The sequence below is a fragment of the Chiloscyllium punctatum genome, chromosome 20 (genome assembly GCF_047496795.1).
Source record: "Chiloscyllium punctatum isolate Juve2018m chromosome 20, sChiPun1.3, whole genome shotgun sequence".
NCBI classification, from domain to species: Eukaryota; Metazoa; Chordata; class Chondrichthyes; order Orectolobiformes; family Hemiscylliidae; genus Chiloscyllium; species Chiloscyllium punctatum.
This window is the reverse complement of record NC_092758.1, coordinates 75,399,235-75,418,380: the sequence shown is the minus strand read 5'-3', so window position 1 is coordinate 75,418,380 and position 19,146 is coordinate 75,399,235. Positions and strand designations below refer to the sequence as shown.

The 19,146-nt window shown below is 42.7% G+C and overlaps 1 protein-coding gene across 1 annotated transcript in view; it reads right to left on the bottom strand.

Moving 5' to 3' along the window:
• Positions 1-19,146, bottom strand: part of LOC140491824 (ran-binding protein 17-like) — a 430,222-nt gene that overhangs the window by 139,183 nt on the left and 271,893 nt on the right. The window contains exon 10 of the mRNA XM_072590219.1: positions 10,692-10,858. Coding sequence (XP_072446320.1) covers positions 10,692-10,858 — 167 coding nt within the window. The remainder of the gene's footprint in view (positions 1-10,691; positions 10,859-19,146) is intronic.

Here is a 19,146-nt window from a genome sequence, read left to right as displayed (position 1 = left end):
CCTATCTACCTGCAACTCCACTTTTAAGGAGCTATGAACCTGCACTCCAAGGTCTCTTGGTTCAGCAACACTGCCTAGGACCTTACCATTAAGTGTATAGGTCCTGCTAAGATTTGCTTTCCCAAAATGCAACATCTCGAATTAAACTCCATCTGCCACTTCTCAGCCCATTGGCCCATCTGGCCCAGATCCTGTTGTAATCTGAGGTAGCCTTCTTGCTGTCCACTACATCTTCAATTTTGGTGTCATCTGCAAACTTACTAACTGTACCTCTTATGCTCGCATCCAAATCATTTATGTAAATGACAAAAAGTAGAGGACCCAGCACCGATCCTTGTGGCACTCCACTGGTCACAGGCCTCCTGTTTGAAAAACAAACCTCCACCACCACCCTCTGTCTTCTACCTTTGTGGTCAGTTCTGTATCCAAATGGCTAGTTCTCCCTGTATTCCATGAGATCTAACCTTGCTAATCAGTCTCCCATGGGGAATCTTGTTGAACGCCTTACTGAAGTCAATATGGATCACACCTACTGCTCTGCCCTCATCAATCTTCTTTGTTACTTCTTCATACAACTCAATCAAGTTTGTGAGACATGATTTCCATGCACAAAACCATGTTGACTATCCCTAATCAGTCCTTGCCTTTCCAAATACATGTACATCCTGTCCCTCAGGATTCCTTCCAACAACTTTCCCACCACTGAGGTCAGGCTCACTGGTCTATAGTTCCCTGGCTTGTCTTTACCGCCCTTCTTAAACAGTGGCACCACGTTTGCCAACCTCCAGTCTTCCTGCATCTCACCTGTGACTATCGATGATACAAATGTCTCAGCAAGAGGCCCAGCAATCACTTCTCTAGCTTCCCACAGAGTTCTCGGGTACACCTGATCAGGTCCTGCGGATTTATCCACCTTTAACCGTTTCAAGACATCCAGCACTTCCTCCTCTATAATCTGGACATTTTGCAAGATATCACCATCTATTTCCCGACAGTCTATATCTTCCATATCCTTTTCCACAGTAAATACTGATGCAAAATATTCATTTAGTATCACCCCCATTTTCTGTGGCTCCCCCCAAAGGCCGTCTTGTTGATCTTTGATGGGCCCTATTCTCTCACTAGTTACCCTTTTGTCCTTAATATATTTGTAAAAACCCTTTGGATTCTCCTTAATTCTATTTGCCAAAGCTATCTCATGTCCCCGTTTTGCCCTCCTGATTTTCCTCTTAACTGTACTCCTACTTCCTTTATACTCATCTAAGGATTCACTCGACCTGTCCTGTCTACACCTGACATATGCTTCCTTCTTTTTCTTAACCAAACCCTCAATTTCTTTAGTTATCCAATATTCCCTATATCTGCCAGCCTTCCCTTTCACCCTGACAGGAATATACTTTCTCTGGATTCTTGTTATCTCATTTCTGAAGGCTTCTCATTTTCCAGCCGCCCCTTTACCTGCGAACATCTGCCTCCAATCAGCTTTCAAAAGTTCTTGCCTAATACCGTCAAAATTGGCCTTTCTCCAATTTAGAACTTCAACTTTTAGATCTGGTCTATCCTTTTCCATCACTATTTTAAAACGAATAGAATTATGGTCGCTGGCCCCAAAGTGCTCCCCCACTGACATCTCAGTCACCTGCCCTGCCTTATTTCCCAAGAGTAGGTCAAGTTTTGCACTTCTCTAGTAGATACATCCACATACTGAATCAGAAAATTGTCTTGTACACACTTAAGAAATTCCTCTCCATCTAAACCTTTAACACTATGGCAGTCCCAGTCGATGTTTGGAAAATTAAAATCCCCTACCATAACTACCCTATTATTCTTACAGATAGCTGAGATCTCCTTACAAGTTTGTTTCTCAATTTCCCTTTGACTATTGGAGGGTCTATAATACAATCCCAATAAGGTGATCATCCCTTTCTTATTTCTCAGTTCCACCCAAATAACTTCCCTCGATGTATTTCCGGGAATATCCTCCCTCAGCACAGCTATAATGCTATCCCTTATCAAAATTGCCACTCCCCCTCCTCTCTTGTCTTCCTTTCTACCTTCCTGTAGCATTTGTAGCCTGGAACATTAAGCTTCCAGTCCTACCCATCCCTGAGCCATGTTTCTGTAATTGCTATGATATCCCAGTCCCATGTTCCTAACCATGCCCTGAGTTCATCTGTCTTCCCTGTTAGGCCCCTTGCATTGAAATAAATGCAGTTTAATTTATTAGTCCTACCTTGCCCCTGCCTGCCCTGACTGTTTGACTCACTTCTGTTCTCAGCTACACCCGTCTCAGATCGATCTCTTTCCTCACTATCTCCCGGGGTCCCACCCCCCCACCTTACTAGTTTAAATCCTCCCAAGTAGTTCTAGCTAATTTCCCTGCCATTATATTAGTCCCCTTCCAATTTCGGTGCAATCCGTCCTTCTTGTACAGGTCACTTCTACCCCAAAAGAGATTTCTTTGTGTCCCTCATAATTTTATATATTTAAATCATGTCCTTTCTCAATATCCTCTGTGCTAAGGATTAAATTCCACTGTTGCAATTCTTGAAAGAAGCCTTTCAGTGAGTCTTTGAAATGTTTCCTTTGTCCTCTTCTCATTTGGGTGCCTTCTTTGAGCTGGGCAAAGAAAATTTGTTTCCTCAGTTGGAAATCCGACATCTTAAGCATGTAGCTGGAATGCGTGGGCAATAATAGATTGCATTAAATTTTTCCTGCTTTATTTCAGGCAGGTAGATTGACTGGCAAATTTTAGATAAGGGAACAGCTAGTTCTGGCACAAGTCTTCAGGACTACAGCTGGAATAGGGATAGGACTGCTGTTGCATTCGGGGTCTTAAATTATTTCTTCACTTTAAGTGGAGTGAGTCAAATTGACTGAGAATGGGCATATATGATCCTGGGGACTGAAGGAAGAGAACAAGATGGCTCATCCACTTGGTACTTTAGGCTGAAGATGATTTGCAATGTTTTATCCTTGACCTTTACGCTCACATTCTTGGTCGCCATCAGTAATGTTCATTATTAAATTGTCCACCACCATTCATGGCTAGAACTGGCAAGACTGCAGAGTTTAAATTGGATCTGCTGTTCGTGGCAATGCATAGCTCTCTACTGTATGCATGTAGTCCATTACTGTAGATTCACATTAGATTGAAATTTCAGTTTTATGTATGCCTGATGATACTCTAGTCATTCTGCACTCTTCATTGAACCAGGGTGATCTCTTGGTAGGTGGTAGAGTGATGGATGAGGTCATGGATTCTGGTTAAATATAATTCTGCTGCTGATGATGGCCAACAGCATCTTTGTTGTAGAGACTGATAACCTTTAACTGGAAGTATCACAGAAAATCTCAAGTTTTATGGCTTTAACAAACTAGAAGCAATATGATCTAAACACAATTCGGAAGACTATTTATAGTACAGAACTGCAGAAAAGATCACCCACAGAGCATGCTCAACAATGATACATCATTGTTAAACTTTACTCAGTTCCTTCAGTTCACTTAATTCTCCCTGAAACAGTCAAAAGCTACTTCTCCACTCTTGATCTGTTTCCTTCTTCCTTTGCCAGCCAGGTAACTTTTATTCTCTGTAATGACTTTGACAGTGATGGTTATCCTGGAGATTTCTGCCTTAACTACTCTCAATGCCTCTTTCCAAGTTGTTCATCAGCTGAGGTCAAAATAATGAGTAGCAGGAAATCTCCATGCCAATGTCTGATTTGATGCTAAGAGACATCTACATGTTGAGGAGTCCAAGGGTCCCTCCTTCCCAATTGTTCACCAATGTGCTACAACAATTGGTAGGTTTACCCTGCCAACAGGACAGGACATACCAAGGAATGCTGCTGGTGGGATGGCAGTAGCATAATATCTGGTGAGTAAGAGTGTCTGGATGTTGTTTGACCTGAGTGTGGGATAGCTCTTCCTAATTTGGCATAAGTCACCGGGTGTTAAGGAGGGGGTGTTTGCAGGGTCGATTGGTAAGAGTCTGTCCTTGTTCATTCTGCTGCCAGGGTTCATCTGATGCCATGTGGTCCACCTGATTTTTTTGCATATTCAAATCCTCTGGAGTGGTTCAATATAATTGAGTGACTTCTGAGTTATTTCAGAGGACAGTTAAGAATTAACGACTTTCTTGTCAGTCTGGAGATGCATATACATCAGACTGTGCAAGGATGTCAGATAAAAGATGGGCTTTTAATGACAACTGAGTTTCTTGAATTGCGATTACTGAGAGTCACTTTGCATTCCTGATATGTATTGAAAGACTTAAACTCACCTCTGCTATCATGATGGGATGTGAACTCATGGCTGTCAAGTATGAGGCTTATATGATGTAACATGTCACATGTAGAGCAGAATTGTGAAGGTCAGTGAAATGATGTCACTTGCTTTGACAGCCTCAGGTGCACATGTATCCACAGTTATTGCCACAGAATCGCCTCCTAGTGACTGAACCCACAGAGAGCAACTGGCCCAGATGGAGTCCCAGACCAGCTTTTCGGAGTATTCGCAGACATTTTTAATCATTTTTAATCCTTACTCCGATTTGAGTTTCCCACCTGCTTAAAGAAGGCCACGATTATCCCTTTGCCAAAGAAAAATCAGGCAGTGCGCCTTAATGATTATCACCAGGAGGCTCAGACATCGACCATTACGAAGTGCTTTGCAAGGTTAGTAATGGCACACATCAACTCCAGCCTCCTAGACTGCCATGATCCACTACAATTTGCTAGCTATTGCAACAGGTCCATGGGAGACACCATCTCCCTGGCCCTTCACTCATTCCTGGAACATCTGAATAACAAGGATATCCACATCAGACTCCTATTTATTGATTTTAGTTTTGCCTTTAACAACATAATTACAAGTTAATTCATCTCCAAACTCTGCTCCCCTCTCTGAAACTGGATCCTCAACTTCCTGATCCACAGACCACAATCAGTAAGGATGTCCATTGACACCTCCTCCACAATAATCCTCAACACTGGTCCATGCAAGGCTGTGTACTCAGCCCCTTCCTATGATCTTTATACACTCATGACTGTGTGGCCAAATTCTGCCCTAACTCCATATTCAAGTTTGCTGATTACAACCACAGCTGTGGATTGGATCTTAAGCAACAAGGAGACAGAGTACAGGAAAGAGACAGTGAGCTTAGTGGCATTGTATAAAGATAACAATCTCTCCTTCAATGTCAGCAAAACAAAAGAGCTGGTCATTGAACTTCAGGAAGCGGAGTGTCTGTATCAATGCTGCTGAGGTGGAGATGATTGACAGCTTTAAGTTCCTAGCAGTAAACATTACCAACAATCTGTCCTGGTCGATCCATGTCAATGCGCGGTCAAGAAAGCACACAACTGCCTCTACCTCCTCAGAAGGCTAAAGAGATTTGGTATTCACAATAACTCTTACCAATTTTTATAAATGCACCATGGAAAGTATCCTATCTGGATGCATTACAGTTTAGTATAACAACTGTTCTGCCCAAAACAACAAATTAGAGTTGTTAATGCAGCCCAAACCATCATGCAAACCAGCCTTCCGACTATTGACCCCGTCTCTTCTTCCCACTGCCCCAGAAAGCAGCCAACATAAGCACAGACCCCCTCCCACAAGGGTCTACGCTCTTCCAAACTCTTCCGTACGGGAAACGAGATACAAAAGTTTAAAAACATGTACCAACAGATTCAAGAAGAACTTCTTCCATACAGTTATCAGACATTTGAACTGACCTCTCATTTATTAAAGTTGATCTTTCTCTGCACCTTCTCGGTAGCTGGAACATTATAGTCTGCATTCTGTTCAATTACCCTGATGTACTTATGTGAGATATGATTTGCCTGGATAGCATACAAAGCAATACTTTTCACTGTATCTTGGTACATGTGACAATAATAAATCAAATAAAATCAATTATATGAGTGTGCTACTGAAACAGTAGATAATCCTTCACCTATGTCCATCCTCAATTTCACACAATGACATCACATCCTCCTGTTTCTATCAAATTTTAAGCACATAGTCCTCCAAATGCTTCCTCTTTCCTGCAACGTGTCTGTGTTGGAAGCAAACCACTTTGAACCATTTCTTACTACAAGTAATTTCTTCTTAGGATCTCAAAAATATAGAATTTTAAAACTTCACTTGCTGGACATGGGTGCCGTTTACTGGGCCAGCATTTACTGCCCTTGAAAAGGTGGTGGAGGGTTGCCTTCTTGAACTGCTGTAGTCCTGTGACCGACATGCTGTTAGGCAGGGAATCCCAGGGTTTTGACCCAGTGACAATGAAGGAACAGCAATACATTTTCAAGTCAGGATGATGATTGGCTTGGAGGGGAACTTGCAAGTCATGGTGTTCCTGTGTAGCTGCTGCCCTTGCATTTCTGGATGTAGATATTGTGGGTTTGGAAGATGCTGTCGAAGGATCTTTGGTAAATTTCTGTAGCGCAGCTTGTAAAAGATCTCACTGCTGCTCTTGACAGTCAGTGATAGAGGGAGTGGATATTTTTTGGTATGGTGCCAAACAAGCAGGCTGCTTTGTCCTGAATGGTAACAAATTTCTTGAGTGTTGTTCAAGCTGCATCCATCCAGGCAAGTATTCCATCGCACTCCTGATTTGAGCCTTGTAGATAGTGGACAGGCTTTGGAGCATGAGGAGATGAGTGACTTGCTGCAATATTCCTAGACTCGGACCTGTTTTTGTAACCACTATTTTTATATAGTGAATCTAGTCAAAAGTTCTGGTTAATGGTAACCCCAAGATATTGATAATAGACAATAGACAATAGGTGCAGGAGTAGGCCATTCTGCCCTTCGAGCCTGCACCACCATTCAATATGATCATGGCTGATCATCCTTAATCAGTATCCTGTTCCTGCCTTATCTCCATAACCCTTGATTCCACTATCCTTGAGAGCTCTCTACAACTCTTTCTTAAATGAATCCAGAGACTGGGCCTCCACTGCCCTCTGGTGCAGAGCATTCCACACAGCCACCACTCTCTGGGTGAAGAAGTTTCTCCTCATCTCTGTCCTAAATGGTCTACCCCGTATTTTTAAGCTGTGTCCTCTGGTTCGGCACTCACCCATCAGCGGAAACATGTTTCTTGCCTCCAGAGTGTCCAATCCTTTAATAATCTTATATGTCTCAATCAGATCCCCACTCAGTCTTCTAAACTCAAGGGTATACAAACCCAGTTGCTTCAGTCTTTCAGTATAAGGTAATCCCGCCATTCCAGGAATTGACCTCGTAAACCTACGCTGCTCTCCCTCAATAGCCAGAGTGTCTTTCCTCAAATTTGGAGACCAGAACTGCACACAGTACTCCAGGTATGGTCTCACCAGGACCCTGTACAGCTGCAGAAGAACCTCTTTGCTTCTTTACTCAATTCCAGCATGCTATTAGCCTTCTTCACTACCTGCTGTATCTGCATACTTACCTTCATTGACTGGTGTACAAGAACACCCAGATCTCTTTGTACTGCCCCTTTACCTAAATTGATTCCATTTAGGTAGTAATCTGCCTTCCTGTTCTTGCCACCAAAGTGGATAACCATACATTTATCCACATTAAACTGCATCTGCCATGCCTCTGCCCACTCACCTAACCTGTCCAGCTCACCCTGTCATCTCCTAACTTCCTCATCACATTTCACCCTGCCACCCAGCTTAGTATCATCAGGAAATGTGCTAATGTTATTGCTAATACCATCTTCTATATCATTAACATATATTGTAAAAAGCTGAGGTCCCAGTATTGATCCCTGCGGTACCCCACTGGTCACTGTCTGCCATTCTGAAATAGAGCCATTTACCACTACTCTTTGTTTCCTGTCAGCCAACCAATTTTCAATCCAAGTTAGTACTTTGCCCCTAATACCATGCGCCCTAATTTTGCTCACTAACCTCCTACGTGGGACTTTATCAAAAGCTTTCGGAAAGTCCAGGTACACTACATCTACTGGATCTCCCTCATCCAGCTTCAGAGTTACATCCTCAAAAGTGGATAGTGGAGCATTCAGTGATAGTAAACCACTAAATGTTGAGGGGCAGTGGTTAGGTTGTCTTTAATTGGAGATACTTGCCACTTTTCAGACCAAGCCTGGCTATTACCCTGGTCTTGCTGTATTTGAATATGGACTACTTCAATATCTGAAGAGTCATAAATACTGCTGAACATTGTGCTATAATCAGTGAACATTCCCATTTCTGATCTTATGATGGAATGAAGGTCATTGACGAACAAGCTGAAGATGAATGGACCTAGAACACTATCCTGAGGAAGCCTGAGGAGATGTCCTAAAGCTGAGATGACTGACCTCGCACAACCACAATCATCATTGGATGTGCCTAGAATGACTCCAACCAGCAGTGAGTCTTCCCCTGATTTCCAATGATTCCAGTTTGCAAAAGTTCCCTGATGAAAAGCTTATGGCCGAAATGTTGACTCTCCTGCTCCTTGGATGCTGCCTGACCTGCTGTGTTTTTTCCAGCGCCACACTTTTCAACTCTAAAATTCCTTGATGTCACACTTGGTCAAACAATGGCCTTGATGTCAAGGGCTGTAACTCTCACTTCACCTCTTTGGCCCATGTTTGAACCAAGGCTATAATGAAGTGAGGAGCTGAGTGGCCCAAGCAGAACCCAAAGTGGAGGTCAGTAAGCAGGTTACTGCTGAGCAGATATTGCTTTATAGCATCATTGATGACAAGTTCCAACACTTTACTGATGATCAAAAGTGGACCGAAGGGATAGTAATTGGCCAGGATGGATGTGTTGTCCTTTTTGAGTACAGGACATACCTGGGCAATTTTCCACATTGTCAAGTGGATGGTAGTGTTTTAGCTGTACTGGAACAGCTTGGTTAAAGGTAAGGCATGTTTAGAGCACAAATCCTTAGTACTATTAACAGAATGTTGTCTGGGTCAATAGGCTTTGCAGTATCCAGTGCTCCTTGAAATCATGTGAAGTGAATCGAATTGGTTGGGGACCAATGAAGAAGGCAAAAATGGATGATCTCCTACTTGATACTTCTGGCTGAAGATTTTTGAAAATAGTTTAACATTAATCTTGTTTTATGCTTCATTAGGTTGACACCTTATATTTATGTATGCATAATGGTCTCCTGCATTCTCCATTGAACCAGGGTTGATCCCCTGGCTTGATGGTATTGGTAGAGTGGGGGATATGCCTGATTATGAGATTGCTGATTGTGTTGGAATACAATTTTGATGCTGTTGATAACCCACACTGTCTCATGAATGCCCAGTTTTGTTTTGCTAGATCTGTTCAAAGTCTGTCCCATTTAACACAGCGACAGTGCCCCACAGCATGATGGAGGGTATTTGCAATGCAAAGGTGGGACTTTGTCTCCCCTAGGACCGTACGGCAGTCAAACTTACTGATCTTTGTTGCAGGAGAGATTGCTAAGGATGAGGCCAAGAATGTTTTTCCTCTGTTGGTTCCCTCATCACCTGTCACAGCCCCAGTCTAGCAGCTATGTCCTTGAGGACATGGCCAGCACGATCAGTGGTACTGCTGCCAAGCCGTTTTTGGTGTTGGACATAAAAATCCCCCATCCAGTGTATATTCTGTGCCATTGCTACCCTCATTGCTTCCTCCAAGTGTTGGTCAACACAGACGAGTATTGACACATCAGCCGAAGGAAGACAATACATGGGAATTAGCGGGAGGTTTTCTCGCCTATTTTTGACCTGATGCCATGTGACTTCATTGGGTCCAAAGTCAAATGTTGAAGACTCTTAGGTCAACTCTCTTCTGATCCCGTACAACCGTACAAATGTTACACCACCTCTGCTGGCTCTGTTGAGCTGGAGGGACTGGACATATCCAGGGTTGGTGAAAACGGTGTCTAGGATACTGTCTGTAAGGTATGAATCTGCGTGTATGACTATGTCAGCCTGTTGCTTGCCTGGACTATGAGACAGCCCTCGCAATTTTGGCACCTTGTCACTTCTTTGATTAATGCCAGATGGTTCATTCAGTTTAATTTCTTTATTCAGATTCCGTTGCAGTTGATACAACTGAGTGGCTTGCTCAGCCATTTCAGAGGGCAGTTGAGAACCAACCACATTGCTGTAGGACCTGAATCACATGTAAGCGAAACCAGGTAAGGATGGCAGACATTAGTGAATCAGAGTTTTTTCTGACAATTGGCAGTTGTTTCGTGGTTATCATGAGATTCTTAATTCCAGATTTTTACTGAATTCAAATGTGAACCTGGGTCCCTAGAACATTAGCCTGGCTTCTGGATTAATGGTTTAGTGATAATACCATTGAACCATCACTTCCCCATTTCTCACTCTTCCTTTCCTCCAAGAAGTCTGAGTCTTATAAATCCTAGGCCTAGCGTTACCCATTCAATGAGTTCTGATTTATCTTATCTTTTATCTTGATGGAGGTGCTTTTATGTATCAATATGAAAATAAATTAATCACAGTTATTAAGCATCACTGAAATACAGTGAAAATGAAAGGTGACTGAACGAGTATTCTCAGATGGTAAATGTCTTCAATAGCAGGGATGTTCATTAACAGACATTAGTGTAATAAGGTATAATGGCATTCTAAGCACATAGGGTAAAAGTGCAACCTATGTTATACAATTCAATGCTGGAATCTCTTCACGTTACCTGATTCGGCAATTTCAATAAACGCCAGTTACCTGTTGTAGAATCTCTGGGTTCTGCTGCATGGTGCATAGCAATCGCTCCCCTTCTTGTGCCACCTGTCTCATTCTCAGAGATTTTTTGTTACTTTTTGCCAGCTGTTTGAAGAGGTGTGTGACGATATAATCCAAACTTGCACAGCAAGCAGATGAGATCTCAGTATCTGCAGGAAAACAGCAAGACAATCAGAACAATTGAGTGACTCTTAATACCCTTTTTTACAGATCAGCTGTTTTCTAGGGGAGTGAATAGAATAATGTCTGGGGCATGGGAAAGATTTTTGGGAAATAAGATGCATGGGGCACAGTCATGAGCAGATTTGTGCTGGAAGTTCCATGGAATTGCAGCATGATAATGAGGTACACTTGCACTGATCCCTCTAACTCTGATGGATTCAGCATGCTTGCTGGGATCATAACCTTCATACATGGAGTTTGGGAAGCCAATACTACAAGGCAATCACGGAGCAGAAGTATAGCAAACTAAAGTTCAATTTCTGAGCATTTCCTATAATAGACTTCAGCTATTTACCATGTAGACCCAGGTCAGATTAACAGTGACAACGCAGAACCTCAAATTCAAGAACACTGGTGAGTAGACTACTATTGACACTCATTATCAAATAATAAATTCAATTAAAATGATCTATGATTCATAAAAAGTTTTGGAATTTTATTGTTCTTATTAAAACAAAACATTTTCAATGTATCTCTCAATCTTTCTACACTAATAAAAAAAGATTTCACACACCAATAAGCAGTGGGATTTTTGGAGCAGTAGACAATTATTCCTGATCTCCATTGCAGTCACCTATCCCATGCTTATATCTGCAAGTGCTCCCCATTATAAAGCATTCATTCTTTTCATCTTCTGGTCCTTCTCACTACTTTTCTAGTCTTCTTCACTGTTACTTTTTCTACCACTTATCTTCACTCTAATTCCAGTACTCCTTATTCATCCACTGACATTCTTCACTTTCATCCTGATGCTACTCACTGTCCGCCTTATTTTTCAGTCTTCCTCTTACACTAATCACAATTATTCTGGTGGTCTTCATTCTTATTATTCTAGCACTCTTCACTTTCACCCCAATGTTCTTCACTCTTCCTTTCATAGATCTCACTCTCAGCCCAGTGCCCCTCGCTTCCCTTCTCATGCTTATCATACTCTGATCAGTATTCTTCAGCATTCCTTTGGTGCTCCTCAGTATGCCACAGCAACAGGGACCAAGGATTGCAAGGTTGAATAGCTTTGGCTTTAGCTCATGGATCATAGTTTAGAAACCCCAACATGGCAATGCTATGTGGTACATTAAGAGGAACACAGGTATAAAAGACTTAACAGTTTTTTTTCTGGTCGCTGGGGTTAAGTTGGGTCAAGATGCTCTTGATTGGGGTCTTTTCCCTCAGTCTTTAATGGTTGGTTTGTTATTACTGGTCTTTCCCAGATGGAAAGTGGAAATGAAGGTAGGGAAGCCTGGGAGGAATTTACGTAAAATGAACCTCTGAAAGTTGACTGCAAGATGCTTTGTGTCTTTTCCATGTGTCAGGCAGAGCTGACTTGTTCAGATAAAATGATACAGAGGTGTATTGGAACTATGTTTGTTACAGGAAGCATTGCAACACATCAAGAAGAGGGTATTACTTTTTTATAGGCCATAACCAGAATTCTGGTATTCTGCCATTCAATATTTCCACTTAAATCAGTGCGAGCATATGTTCTCACCTGCTGTCAGACCTTTAACCTCCCCTCAGTTTTGACAGACCACTGTTCTCCCCCTTGTCTTGGTGCTGCTAATTCCTCTCTTCTCATTGCTGCCTGGATCTTGTCATCCCTTCTTGATGGATACCAGTAAACCTCCAAAGAGCCAATATCTCTCACATCCCACCTCTAATTGTGTCAAGTTTAGCTTTCCCCTCAGCCCAGAGCTGTTAATTTTATCATCCCTCCTGTTATTATTATTAAACACCAATGGTTCTCCCATGTCTGCCATAACGTTGCTATAAGGTCCCCTGAACAATGGTATAAACAGTACATGTCAATTTAATGGGTGTTTCCACAGTTCATCCACTGTACCTAAAAGTCAGTCAAGGAATTCCCCCTGTTTGAAATCAATGGTCCGACACCTACATATGACCTTATAATTCCAAGCAAACTTCCAATATTGCATCACTCTTTAGCATTCAAATTAGTCAAGAAGTAACATTGAACAGGTCCGGGTCATATTACATAAAGGCTACTGATCTATGAATGCAAAGAATAATCAAGGCCACTGATTAATAGTTTTCACAGACAAGTGAACAGGCAATTTTCAAAGCACCTACTTGCAGGAATTCAATTTAATAAAAATAGAATTTAACTCAATCAATCTAAATGGACAGACCTGGTGATATTTGGATCACACATTTCAATTTAATTGCATAATACCCTTATTGCATTAAAACAGCAGATCGTCCAACACAGATATAAAATATTCTGAATTCATACTCTATCACAACACACATACGATGATGTGAATAGCTTGATTATATTGCACGGCTAGTTGATTCAAACATTCCCAACACATCAAAATTTACCTGAATACTGGGCTGGATCCTTCCCTCTACTTTAGCAAAAGCAAGTTGAACTCAAACCCATCATCCCCTCCTACTCCCACAATGCTTTTGTTGCGAGGGGAAATGGGTGGCAAGGTTTGAACCTGCCACCTGCATGGCCATGCCCAAAGTAATGCCAGGGGCAGGCAAATGCTGATATAGGCTTGTTCAAAAGGTTGGCCTTGGCTCTTTCCTCTACATGGTTGTTAGGCCATCCAGCCTTCACTCGTCACCTCCTTCACTACGTCCCATTCCCACTTCATGACCCCATGATGCCCACCAACCTGTAGTCCACATTTCCTCACAACCCTTCTATGCCTCCAGTGCAGCTCTATAATCACTTTATCTGTATCCACTATGCATAGATGAATGAGCAATTGGGAAAACTGGCAAGCAGTTAGAATGCAGCTGAAATTGATAAACAGAGGATCTGGGGGAAAAAAACAACTCATCATCCTATCTTGTAAAATTGTCAACTAACAACAGAAGCTCGGAGTAGCCGCAGGCTGTTCAACCATTCCAGCCTTTCTGCTATTCATGGTCAATTGTCGAGCTCAATGCCAAATTCCCACTTTCTTCGCATATCCCTCAATGCCTTTAAAATTTAAAAAATACCTATGTTTTGAAGATTTTATTGGTCTCCTCAGCCTTCTATGGGAGAAAGTTCTTCAAATTTATTACCTTTTAAGTGAAGATCTGTTTCATCATCTCAGTCCTAAATGTCTACCCCATATCCTGGGATTGTGTCCTTGGTTCTTGACTCTCCAACCAAGGAAAACATCCTCCCTGCATCTAGTCTGTCCAACCCTGTAAGAATTTTATGCATTTTAATCAGTTCCACTCTCATTCTTCTAAACTCTCCATTAATGACAACCAACTTGACACCAACACTTTTTATAAACCCACTGACTCCCACAGCTACTTGGATTACACCTCTTCTCACCCTACTTCCTGCAAAAATGCCATCCCGTATTCCCAATTCCTCCACCCTATCTGCTTCCAGGAGGACCAGTTCCACCACAGAACACACCAGATGGCCTCCTTCTTTAGAGACCGCAATTTCCCTTCCCACGTGGTTAAAGATGCCCTCCAACGCATCTTGTCCACATCCCGCACCTCCGCCCTCAGACCCCACCCCTCCAACCGTAACAAGGACAGAACGCCCCTGGTGCTCACCTTCCACCCTACCAACCTTCGCATAAACCAAATCATCCGCCGACATTTCTGCCACCTCCAAAAAGACCCCACCACCAGGGATATATTTTCCTCCCCACCCCTTTCCACCTTCCGCAAAGACCGTACCCTCCATGACTACCTGGTCAGGTCCACACCACCCTCCCATCCTGGCATCTTTCCCTGCCACCACAGGAATTGCAAAACCTGCACCCACACCCCCTCCCTCACCTCCATCCAAGGTCCTAAAGGAGCCTTCCACATTCAAAGTTTTACCTGCATATCCACCAATATCATTTATTGTATCCGTTGCTCCCGATGCGGTCTCCTCTACATTGGGGAGACTGGATGCCTCCTAGCAGAGCGCTCTAGGGAACATCTCTGGGACACCCACACCAATCAACCACACTGCACTGTGGCCCAACATTTCAACTTCCCCTCCCACTCTGCAGAGGACATGGAGGTTCTGGGACCTCCTTCACCGCCGCTCCCTCACCACCAGATGCCTGGAGGGAGAACGCCTCATCCTCCGCCTTGGAACACTTCAACCCTAGGGCATCAATGTGGACTTCAACAGTTTCCTCATTTCCCCTTCCCCTACCTCACCCCAGTTCCAAACTTCCAGCTTAGCACTGTCCCCATGACTTGTCCTACCTGCCTATCTTCTTTTCCACCTATCCACTCACCCCTCCCCCCCGACCTATCACCTTCATCCCCTCCCCCACTTACCTATTGTACTCTATGCTACTTTCTCCCCACCCCACCCTCCTCTCACTTATCGCTCCACCATTCAGGCTCTCTGCCTGTATTCCTGATGAAAGGCTTCATTGTACTCTTTGCTACCTTCTCCCACCTCCCTCTCTGACCTATCACCTCCATCCCCACCCCCATTCACCTATTGTACTCTTTGCTACCTTCCCCCACCCTCCTCTCTGACCGATCACCTCCATCCCCATCCACCTATTGTACTCTGCTACTTTTACCAGACCCCGACCCCCTCTCATTTATTTCTCCACCCTGCAGGCTCCCTGCCTCTATTGCTGATGAGGGCTTCTGCCCGAAACGTTGATTTTCCTGCTCCTTGGATGCTGCCTGACCTGCTGCGCTTTTCCAGTACCACTCTAATTCAAACCAAACTAACTTGACAGCGGGGTGAAATCCAGGCATAATGTTCAGAAGGGGAAGATGAATGGCCAAAATTAGAAGTGACAGCAAGTGAGTCAGAAATGTATAGACATTCTAGTTCATTTAAGGCATTTGTGGGCGGCACGGTGGCACAGGGGTTAGCACTGCTGCCTCACAGCGCCAGAGACCCGGGTTCAGTTCCCGCCTCAGGCGACTGACTGTGTGGAGTTTGCACATTCTCCCCGTGTCTGCGTGGGTTTCCTCCGGGTGCTCTGGTTTCCTCCCACAGTCCAAAGATGTGCAGTTCAGGTGAATTGGCCATGCTAAATTGCCCGTAGTGTTAGGTAAGGGGTAGATGTAGGGGTATGGGTGGGTTGCGCTTCGGCGGGGCGGTGTGGACTTGTTGGGCCGAAGGGCCTGTTTCCACACTGTAAGTAATCTAATCTAAAATGGAATCTGCAAGGTTGGATGATATTTATTTTAATGCTTGCGGACTGACAAACAAGGTACAGATTGAAGGCACGAATTAAATCATGGGGGCATGATGTCATTGCATCAGTGAGACATGGTTGAGAGAAGTACAGAACTGGCAGCTCAATATTTCAGGATACAGGGTCTTCGGGCAAGGCATGGAAGGAAGTAAAACAGAAGATGTTATGCTTTAGGCCAGAGTACTCAAAACATTCTTAAGCAGGCAGCCCAGACCATAACTTTGCAATTTGTTTCAGTAAGTGTACAGTGAAAATTACCCACAGTAAGTTAGTGAGGTTGAATACTAGATTTTGAAACAGACAAAAATTTATTCACAAAATTACACAATGAAACACAAAGAACAGAATAAAGAATGTCTACAGAACTCAGTCTATTCAAAGTAAACTTAATTATGCTGTTCCGAATATACACAACAGTCCCAATAAGCAAACCCCCTTAAAAACCAGTACAAATGGAACACATGCTTACAGGTTGACGTTAGAAGGGCAGCAAGAGAGAGAGAGAGAGAGATAGAGAGTTTCCACACAGCTCACTGTTGAACTCCCAGCCGGTTGTGGACTGAACTAAAATGCTCAGCTCAGCTAGAGAGCTGACCGCTCCCCTTTCATTAAACAGGTCACTCTAAAACATGACCACTTTGGCTTGAAGTCTCATCTGTTTATATATAAACAAATGGCATGTCGAAATCCAAATCATCTCTGTCCCAAACCAGTCCAACCAGAGCCCAGTCTGGTTATTGCCCCTCTGAAAAAAAATCAAGGACAGAGTATCCTTGAGCCAAGGGACAGCTTTTAGAAAAAAAAGGACTAGTTTTGTGACAAAAGTATTGCAATATTAATCAGAGAATTTAAAACAGCAGTAAAGAGGAATGACATTTCAGAAAGGTCCTCAAATGAAGTCATATGAGTCGAACCTAAAAACCAAATAGAAGCAATCACATTGTTCTGAGTATACCATGGGACTTGTGGTGGTCTGAGATAAGTAGAAGAGTAGCTATGTTGGAAATTTCAGGGAAGTGTAAAAGTAATAGTGCAGTGATAGTAGGTGATCAATATTAACTTATGATGTGAAGGAGCTGGAATGGACAAAGTTAAAAATCACACAACACCAGGTTATATTCCAACAGGTTCATTTGGAAGCACTAGCTTTCGAAGTGCTGCTCCTTCATCAGCTACTTGATGCAAGAGCAGCACTCCGAAAGCTAGTGCTTCCAAATAAACCTGTTGGACTATAACCTGATGTTATGCGATTTTTACCAATATTAACTTACATTGTCGTAGCGTGAAAAGATTAAGAGAGCAGAATTCTTAAAATGCATCTCAGAGAGCTTTTTAAGATAGTATGTAGGATGTCCCAAAAGAAAGAGTCGATCCTGGACTTAATTTTAGGTAATGAACCTGGTGAAGTGATTGAAGTTTCTGTGGGGGAGAATTTTATAGACAGCAATCTTAGCTTCGTGAGATTCAAGATTGTCATGGAAAATGACAAGGATGGGCCTGAACCCAATGTTATCAACCGGAGGAAGGCTGATTTTAATAAGACCAGGTATGATTGGGCCAGAATGGACTTGGAGCAGATTATTTTCAGTAAATCTGCGTCAGCGGTGGGATGCATTTCAGGAGAAAATAGGGAGATTACAGGGTACTATGTTTCAATAAAGATAAATAATGAGATCAACAAATCCAATGAGCCCTAGCTGTCAAAGGGTTTAACCCTCTGCATAATGAGGAAAAGGTAGGCTACAGCAGATACAGAAGGCTCAAAACAGCATAAGTCATAAAGGAGTACAGAATGTGCAAGAGGGACTTAAAAAGGAGATTAGGGGATCTAAAAGGGGATATGAAAGGTAAAATAAAGGAAAATCCTAAGTAGTTTTACATATAGTTAAGGGTAAAAGGATAACAAGGATCGAATAGGGGTTCTGCTATTTACTTTATACAACACTCCTACTTTAGACTTTCCGAAATACATCTTTGACAAATTAAATTTCATCTGTCATTTATCTGCATCCTCTGGCAATCCTCCTCACCTTCTGCAGCTCTCCCAATCCTTGTGTCATCTACAAACTTACTAATCAGGCCACCTACACTCTCCTCCGATCATGTAAAATATATATTACAAACAGTAAGCGTCCCATCACTGATTCCTGCAGAACACCACTGATCACAGATCTCAGAAAAACAGCCTTTCACCATTACTCCCTGTCTTCTATAATCAAGTCAGTTCTGTTCCACTTTACCAGCTCACTGTGGATGCCATGTGACTTCATCTTCTGTATAGGAGGGACTAGTCAAAGGCCTTGCGCCTGCAGACAACCTCCACCATCTTGCCCTCATCAATCATCTTTGTCACTTCCTCAAAAACTTAATTAAGCTTGTAAGACATGACCTCCCACGAAAAAGCCATATTTCCTAACTCTAATAAGTACATATTTTTCCAAAAGTGAGTAAATTCTGTCTCTAAAAATCTTCTCCAAAAATTTCCCTAACACTGATGTAAAGCCCACGAGCTGCAATTTCCTGGATTATCCCTGTTGCCTTTCTTAATCAAAAGAGCAACATTGACTACTCTCCGGTCCTCTGGACTGCTCCTGTGACTAAAGATGATACAAAGATTTCACAGAAGGTCCCAGAAACTTTTGCCTTGCCTCACTCAGTATTCTGGAATAAATTCCATTTGGCCCTGGGGACTTATCTACCCTTAATGCTTTTCAAAACACCCAACACCTTCTTTTTCATACCGATATGCCCCTCTCTGGACTCACCATCCACCATGGCCTTTTACCTTGTGAATATCAACGCAAGATATTCATTAAAAACCTACATACTTTCTTTAGCTTCATGCATAAATTCCATCTTTTTTCCTTGAGTGGACCTACCCTACTCCTGACTACCCTCTTTCTCCTTACATTTGTAGAAAACATCTTGGGAGTTTCCTTAAAGCTATCTGCCTTCAGCTTCCTTTATCTTTTGAATAAGCTTACAATTTCGCTTGTGTTCCAAGATTCCTGGATCTTGCCATACTTATCATTCATTTTCACAGGAACAAGTTGGTCCACAGGAGACTC